Below are 8649 nucleotides of genomic sequence, written 5' to 3' on the forward strand. Positions count from 1 at the left end.
GGCCTGCTACGCAGCTGGTGGTCCCCACTGTCAGGAAATGGGGAGATGAGCCTTGCTTTGAGGATGCCCAGCACCTCCACACACATGTCACACACACACACACACACATACACACACCGGTCATCCCCCCTGAGAAGGAGGTGATGGAACTTGAGTTCTGAAGCATGGCTCTTGGGGTGGGGGTGTCTGGTGGCCTTGTGACCTGCCGCAGCCAGGGGGGCTGTGGACGACCCCATCTGCTCCCTCTCTGAAGCTCCATGGGGCACCACAGGAGTCTGGACCTGTGCCACTCTCCCAGCAGTGCCTCTGCCCTGCCAGCAGCTGAGACACCTGTCAGGGCCCAGGTTTGAGGGTTTCAAAATCCTGTCATTCCCCAGTATGGTTTTACTAAAAACCACCTGTTGGGGGCCTGAGGAGGGGAGGATGTCTTGCGGTGGCTGTGAGGGCCGTGAGAGGGGTACTCCCCCAAGGACAGACATGGTGTGGGGCTGGAGGTACCCAGGCCCCAGCTGTAGGGAGAGCTGAGGTTCTGCAGCCTGCCCACCTCTTCTTCCTACAAGCCACCGCCCCTGCCACCAGGCTGCCTTCCCGCCCTGTCTTCACCCTCAGGACCCCTGTGCAAAGCTAGGCCCTCTGACCGAAGCAGAGGCTGCTGTAGGCTCCAGCCCAGAGCATCCCCTGCTGATCACCATGCATTTCTGGACATGCATCTCTTTCTAGTTCCCGTATTCTAGGCCTCAGTAACTTTAATCAGTCATCAGAGGCCCAGGAGTCCTCACGTGGCCATCCACGGCTAACACTGGAGTCAGGGCTGGCAAGACCATGGCCTCCAATCTCCATGCTCGGCTGGGCCCCTCACCCAGTGCAGTGCTGCTGGGAGGAAACTTCCAGATGGCTGTGAGGCCTGGCTCTGCAGAACTTCCATCACACTAAGAGGCCCTTTGCCCCCACCCGCTATCTACCAACTTTTTTGTTTTTCACAAAAGCTCTAGCTTAGGCCTTTCTGGGTATCAGAATCGGTGGGGGGCTTGCTACACACAGGCTGCTGGGTCTCACACCAGCATCTCATAGGTATGGTATGGGGTCCGAAAGAATTTGTGTTTCTTCTTATTTATTTTTGAGACAGGGTCTCACTCTATTGCACAGGCTGAAGTGCAGTGGCGTGATCGTGGCCCACTGCAGCCCAGACCTCTTGGGCTCAAGCGATCCTCCCACCTCAGCCTCTGGAGTAGTTGGGACTCCAGACAGGCGTGACCCCACCCAGTTAATTTTTTCTTATTTTTAGTAGAGATGGGGTCTCACCATGTGGTCCAGGCTAAGAATTTGCGTTTCTAACAAGTTGCCAGGTGGTGCTGCTGCAGCTGATCCTGTGAACACGCTTGGCGAAGCACAGCACTAGCAGAAACAGGACAGCTCCTCTGAGGATGAACCGCTGAGTTTCTGGAATGTTTTCTGTGGCAGTCAGTGTGCTTGCGTTTTCCTTGGATGATCTCAGATTGTCCCCATAGCCTGCCAGAAGCTGGCGCTTTCATTATACCCACTTTGCAGATGAGAGTGCTGAGGCACCAAGAGAATCAGACAGCTGTGGGCACAGACTCCCGAGCCTGCCCTCTTTACTACCACGCTGATCAGCAGTCCTCAAAATGGGCTCCCCAGACTAGCAGCATCACTGGAAACCTGTTAGATCTGCAGATTCCCAAGCCCATTCAGACCTACTGAATTAGCACCTCTGCAGGTGGCTGCGGTGGGCTCAGTATTTTGTGGTTTCACAGGCCCCCCAGGTAGATTCTAATACAGACCAGTGTTTGACAACCACTGCTTCACGGCATCTAAATGCCCTCCCCTCCCCGGCCATCCTCTGCCCTCCCTGCACCTGCCCCGTCCCCCTCCCCACCACCTGCAGTGAAGCTGCAGAGCACACTTCACTGTGGCCCCACTGAGACTCCTCCAGAAGAGCAGGCACTGCACTCAGAGCCTGTCTGCTTTGCTCCTACCTATGACCCAAGTCCTGCCTCTTTACCTCCGTCTCTCCCCTCTACATGGGGTCCTTTTCTTCGTCCCTCCCCAATTCCTACAGGATGTGTCCCTCTCCCCTCTCCTCTCTTGACTTGATTGGCAAAAGCCTGTCCACGGTGGAGTCCTAGCTAATAGAGCCACAGGCAAAGAGACAAAAAGCCTCCCTGTGCGATTTGCTGCTAATGAAAAGCCCAGAACAGCAGTTCCAGTCCTGGTTGCATGATAGAATCACCCAAAAGCTTGAAAAGCTTAAAGACCAAGCCCCAGCCTGGCCCAGTCCTTCTGTTTCAGCTGTCCTAGGTGGGGTCCTGGGCATCCATTGTGCCCTGATGGACGTTCCTGCCTCCCTGCAGGCTCCCAGGAGGCCGTCTGCTGCCCATCACCCTGCATTGATGGTCAAGTGAAGTTAGGGTTGGGGACACTGGCGGCCTAGGTGGTGTGGGGGCTTCCAGGAGGTGCCCCCCGATGGTGCCAGCTGGTGGCCGTCGGGCCGCCTTTCCTCCCTGCTCAGGGCAACACTGTGGAGTCGGAGCACCTGTCGGAGCTCACGGAGGAGGAGTACGAGGCCCACTACATCAGGCGGCAGGACCTTAAGGGCTTCGTGTGGCTGGATGCCAAGTACCTGAACCCCTTCTTCACTCGGAGGCTGACGCAGGAGGTGGGATACCGGCCAGGCCACACTTTCTGGGGGTCCCTTGCCTGCCTCCTTCAGGACCTGCGGTGGCCCAGGGTGGGGTGGAGGAAGAGTGGGGAGGCAGGAAAGCTCACGTGGGCCCGCCAGGCCGCCGCCTCCCGATCTGGAGGCTGGACGTGCTTGTGGAACTCAGCATCTGCTGTTTTTCCTTCGCTGCCACATTTAGTGCGAGGTTAATAATAGATTTGTTAACACAGTTTGGTTTTCCTGGATGATAGACTCGGGGTATTGATCAGCTACTGAATCGGAGCTGAGGAATTTCAGACATACCAGGGCCTCAAGCTGTGGCCCAAGTCTGCCCCCAGCTCAGGGCTCTGGTTCTGTCCCTCGGGGCACTGCTGGCCTCTCTTTAGTTGGAGGCCTTGGGTAGGGGTGGGGCTCTTCCCGCTGCTGCCCGCTTTGTTTCTGAGCAGGCCCATTTTCCACTCTCCGGCAGGCCTGAGAGCTGCCGGTGTGTGCTCTCTTCCAGGAGCCAGGCAGCTCCAGTGACTGTGACCACGACCGCTTCCTTCTCCAGCATCCTGTGCAGTGGATGCAGCTGTGTCCCTGACAGCTGAGGAGATGGAGGCCCAAGGGGGTGCAGTAACCCCGCAAGGTCACAGCCAATATGGGCATAACTGGGAGCAGAGCTAAGTGTGTCTGACTCCAGAGACCACATGTTCAGCCTCAAGCCATGCTCCCTCCTCCTTTCTGAATGACACCTCCTGTGACCTCCACCCCCACGAAGAACAATCCCAGCTCAGTTTGTTCAATTGAAACTGAAGTTGCCTGTGGCCATCACCCTGCCTCCCACCTCCTCCCTAGACACCCCACACAAAACACCCAGCAGCCTCCCCTCCCTTCCATGGCCCTGCCCCTGACGCCCTGACGGCTTGGTTGTGTCTCTCGACCCAGGACCTGCACCACGGGCGCATCCAGATGAAAACTCTCACCAACAAGTGGTACGAGGAGGTACGCCAGGGCCCCTCCGGCTCCGAGGACGACGAGCAGGAGCTGCTCTGACGCCAGGTGCCAAGGCTTCAGGCAGGCAGGCCCAGGATGGGCGTTTGCTGCGCACAGACACTCAGCAAGGGCCTCACAGAGATGCGTGCATCCAGCAGCCCCTTCAAGACATAAGAGGGCGGGGCGAGGTACTGGCTGCAGAGTCGCCTTAGTCCAGAACCTGACAGGCCTCTGGAGCCAGGCAACTTCTTGGGAAACTGTCATCTCCCGACTCCTCCCTGAGCCAGCCTCCGCTCAGTGTGGCTCCTCAGCCCACAGAGGGGAGGGAGCATGGGGCCAGGTGCCAGTCATCTGTGAAGCTGGGGCACCTACCCCCCCACCCGGAGGACCCCTGCGGCCCCCTGCCTAGAGGAGCACCATCTACAGTTGTGCCATTCCCCAGCCACTGCCTTCATGCTGCCCCCGCCGGACTGGCAGAGCCAGGGGTCAGCCACCTGCCTTTGAGTCATCAAGATGCCTCTGCAGCCACAATTCTGACCTAAGTGGCAGGGCCCAGAAATCCTGAAAACCTCCCGCTGCCTTTTGTGATACTTCCTGTGCTCCCTCAGAGAGAAACGGAGTGACCTTTTGTCCTTTACCTGATTGGCACTTCGCAGTCTGTCTCCCTGGGTAGCAGACGGCGGCTGCCCTTCTCTGGGCATGTTCTGAATGTTTACACTGGTACCTTCTGGTATCTTCTTTAGAGCCCCCTGCAAGCTGCAACTCTAGGCTTTTATCTTGCGGGGTCAGAGCGCCCTCTAGAGGGAAAAGCTAGAGGCACAGGGTTTCTGCCGGCCCACAACTGCTGTCTTGATTTGCATTTTACAGCAAAGTGCTGAGAGTCTCCAGTCGCCTCCTGCCATCTGATCTCCCTCCCCACCATTCCCGTACTCGGTTGTTCTTTTGTCTAATCGGAGGCCACTGTGCTGAGGCCCTGCAGTGTCGGCTCACTGCTGCCATCTTCGCTGCTAATCAGGGTTCCATCCTCTTTCCCCTCTCCCAGTTCCCTACCACGTTGGATCCCATTCGTCACCCATGCTAGGGTCCCCAAAGCACTGGGGCAGGGGCCAGAGCAGCAGCACCCAGTTCTCCCTCCTCTACTCTGACCTGGGGCCCCAGCATCCTGGAGCACACGCTCCACGCACACACACCCCAGCCCTGTCCCAGGGGCCTGGCCCCCTCAGCCATCTCAGGGTGAGGAGCTGCCAGTCATGTCCAGATGGAATGACTCCCATCCTCTCCTCATCTCCCCTTTGACGAGCCTCAAACTGCTCAGCTCATCAAAGAGCCATTGCCAACTTCCGTATGTGGTTCTGGGTCCCAGGGAGCCTTGGAACCTGGCACCCTGGGGTGGTTTAATTCATCATTAAGAAGCATTCCTGCTTCTCAAGGGACACAGTGGCCTGCATGGGCCAGCGTGGACCCTGGGCTGATCATGTGCATTCCTGCTTCTCTGGGGACACAGTGGGCCCACATGGGCCAGCATGGACCCTGGGCTAGAGCAAACACATCTCCATCTCTTCCACCTCAGGCAGTGTGGCTCCAGATGTCAGGAGGGACTGACCTCAGGACCTTCCAGGTTCCTCTGTGCCAGGAATGAGAGGCCAGGCCCGATCCTACCACCTCGCCTTGACCCTGAAGTCAGAGCAGGCCAGCCGAGCAGGAAGCACACTGTTTACTTTTTGCATGAAAAGTAAATGTGTACTTGATAGAGCTAAAATATGATTTTTTTTAATTCCTCAACCCCATAATTTGAGCCATTGCCTTGCTTAATTTTGGTCTCCACCATTTCCTTTTAGTGGAGAAGAGAGGAAGTCAGAGGGTGGGGACCTTTGCCTGCCCCTGGGCGAGTGGGGGCAGGGATCTGAGACCAGATTGTTCTCGCGCCCCTGCCAGAACTCACTCTCCCCTGAAGTTTAGGGTCCCATCTCCCAGATATAAGTTGTTTTGCAAACTCAGTTTGCCAGGATTTCTTTCTTTCCTAATCTTAAATTCACAGATAAAGCAATGAAAAGAGTCAGATCCCATTTCCGTCTGCCCCCTCGTCACCAGGTGTGATAGCCCTTAGCCACGTCACACCTGGCCTCACACTTTCAGCTGAGACTTGAAAACGATGCTGTGGCGGAAGAGCATGTGGGGCTTGGTGGAGGGGCCCCAGGATTTGTTGGGGGCAAAGGGGGTGGCGGGACCGTTCCCAGGAGGTACCAGCACCTGCCTCGATCTCCTCTGAGCCTCTTCTGCCCCCTGTCGGCCAGGTGAGGTCAGCAGCCTGGGAGAGTGCCCCCAAGAGATGAGGGCACCCCGTGTTCCTTGGCAATCTTGGCTCACCTTGGTAACAAAAGGCCATAGAAGTCTGTTTTTCTGGGTCAATTTTTTTTGCCTGAGAATAACAAATTGCTGCTGTCTACCTTTAGCACACCCAATAATTCTATTTGGGGCAGTGAATGCATAGAAGATATAAAAATACGCAGCTTAACTATATCTTCCTGCGTGTGTATTTATTTTCTTCTGGGTCTAGGCCATGGTACAGGAGAACTGTGGTGTGTAGGAGGAATACTTCAGGATGAGTGAAGGCTGGAGCCAGGGAGCGCTGGAGGAAACCAGCCCTTTAGCCAGCAGCCCCTCCACCACAGGCGCTGCTGTGTAGAACGAGTTCTTGGAATGAATCCCATGCTTTCTGCAGCCTGTAGTTGTTATGACCCCTCGGAACAACCACCCCCTGTGGCTTGTGTGAGGTCTCGCAGGGAAAAGGGCTGGCTTCTAGGTCCCCGAGGTAAGTGTGCAGGGGGATGGGCCAGGGCCAGGCTAAGGGTGGCTCAGTTCCATCATCTGCAGGTCAGACACACTGTCCAGAGGCAGAACTGAAGCCCTCTCGGCCCCTACCCTAAGCCAGCCACCCCTCTTCACAGTGGGTGAGCTGGGCCGGGCTGGCTGGCATGAGGCCAAGGGGCAGGCCTGAGCGCCAGAGTCGCCCAGGTTAGCCCACAGGATTCCTTTGTGTGCCATGGAATGCTGAAAGATGGGTGACTGGGGACCCTTCTTAAAACCTTTGGCAAAGGTGCCATCGGCAAGGCTTGGCCTCATGAAGTCTCAGGTCCCTGTTCCCGCAGGGCGCACATGCTTGGAGAGTCCTCAGCAGGGTAGCCGAGGCCAGGCCACTTCTGCTGAGGATGGGGCAGGCTGGGGTGTGGGTGTGGCCTGGGGTGGCTCAGGGCTGGAACTGCTGCCTGATTCCTGTGTGGGGAGAAGCTCAGTGGCCGTTTGCTGCCACTGACAAGGATTTCACATGCAGAAGAGAAAAGGCCCCCCTCCACCCCCCGCATTCCCTGCCGAGTGAGTGCCAGTGTTTGCTGCCCTTGCTGGGGGCGGGTAGGAAACCCTGAGCTTCCTGATGCGGAGTCATGAAGCAGAGTCCTCGGGAAGGCATCTCCACAGCCCCGGGTCCTCTGTCTAACGCCCTCCGTTTCACGCCCTCCATCTCACAGTCAAGATAAAGGCCTCGAGAATAAAGAGCCAGCCCCCTTCCATTTAGTCTCCTGCCATTTCCCAAACAGTTGTCCAACAGTTAGACATTGAGGGGCTTCACTGTTATCAGGCATGTAACAGAAGGAGAAAGACTAACACACACCCCCTGCCCCATCCCATCCCCCTCTCCCGAGCTATTTTCTTGCTGTGGCCTCTGGTGCCCTTGAGTTGGTCTCCCCGGCTGCTCTGCGGGGGCTTCACTGGCTTCGGAGTGAGCGCGAAATGCTGGTGAGCAGTGGGCCTGTGATTGGATGGGAAGATGTGCATCCGTGGTCAAAAGTCAGCTGCCAGCCCTGCGGAGCCAGAGCCTCAGGCTGGGATGGGGAGGCCTCCCTGCTTCCACCTGCATGGTGGGCATGGCCTGGCTTACACCAAAGGCTTTGACGGTTTCTCCAAGTAGGGATCTGCAAATCTTGAATTGTCCTCAAAATGACGAAGCTTGAATTGTCCTCAAGATGGATGTGAATCTTACATTCCTTTTCATCATTTCCTTTGTAAAAATGACGAGTGCTGGGTTTTTGTTTTAAGAAGCATTATGAAGGCCAGACTTACTCATTTTTCTCCCCCAAGTGAGCTGCAAGAGGCCCGTTAGGCCCCTGTTTCCTGAGCAGTGATGTGCTGCTCTTCTTGGTGGGGCTTTGGGCTGGGAGGGGAAGGCGGGTCAGAGATGGGGGACCTGTGGCTGCCATGCAGGAGCCCCTGCGTCATCTCGTTGGACTCTTTAAGGGAGTCAGGAATAGATGTATGAACAGTCGTGCCACTGGATGCCTATTTAGAAATAAAGTGTATGCTGCTGAATTGGAGCCAGTGTCTGTGTTCATGTTCAGGTGGCTTTGCAGATGCGCAGGTCACACCTCCTAGACTGGGCTCTGTGGCACACAGCTACCCAGCCCCTGGGCCGGTGGCAGCCATGTCACCAGGAAGTACAGTGCTTAGGAGCAGGGCTGGGTCAGGCTGGCCTGCGTCTGGTTCCCACCTTTGGCCCTCAGTGAGGAGCATGTGAGGCTCAGCCCCTAGCCAGGCTCAGCTTCTCCTCACGATGCTGGGAGCCCTTCCTCCCTGGGTTCGCTGGCTGTTTGCCCAGGCTGCAGGGCCGCCTGACCTCCTGCTCGGGGCTTACAGATCAGTCCCCCACAGGCCTTTGCCTGATGGTGGAATGGGGAAATTCTGTCATTGAACCTGCCCTGCCGCAGGAGCGGGGGCATCCATAGCCTCTGATCAGAAGTGGTGGCATGTGGGGCAAGAAGGGTCGTGAGTTCATCTATACCCCCATGTACTTCCAAAGGCATCCAAGCTGCTGAAGGTAACAGGCACGAACTAAAAATGCATGTGATGTAAAATGAAACCAGTCAGGAGAAGCTGTCCTGGCCCCAGCCAGGGGGCAAGAGCTGAGTTTCCTGGTTCCTTCCCACACTGTGCTTCAGCCCACCCCA

At 56.7% G+C, this 8649-nt stretch overlaps 1 protein-coding gene across 7 annotated transcripts in view; it reads left to right on the forward strand.

Annotated features, from left to right (window-relative positions):
- Positions 1-8019, forward strand: part of SLC9A8 (solute carrier family 9 member A8) — a 79198-nt gene extending 71179 nt beyond the window's left edge. For 4 of the 7 annotated variants that reach the window (XM_514716.8, XM_009437410.5, XM_063803105.1 and 1 more), the window contains 2 exons: positions 2528-2674; positions 3605-8019. In XM_514716.8, coding sequence (XP_514716.3) covers positions 2528-2674; positions 3605-3712 — 255 coding nt within the window. In that variant the 3' untranslated portion in view covers positions 3713-8019. Of the gene's footprint in view, positions 1-1339; positions 2675-3604 lie in introns of all 7 variants that reach the window. The other 3 variants (XR_010154284.1, XR_010154283.1, XM_016938119.4) reach the window with 3 other exon arrangements.
- Positions 8020-8649: the final 630 nt, after the last annotated feature.

This window comes from Pan troglodytes, chromosome 21 (genome assembly GCF_028858775.2).
Source record: "Pan troglodytes isolate AG18354 chromosome 21, NHGRI_mPanTro3-v2.0_pri, whole genome shotgun sequence".
NCBI classification, from domain to species: Eukaryota; Metazoa; Chordata; class Mammalia; order Primates; family Hominidae; genus Pan; species Pan troglodytes.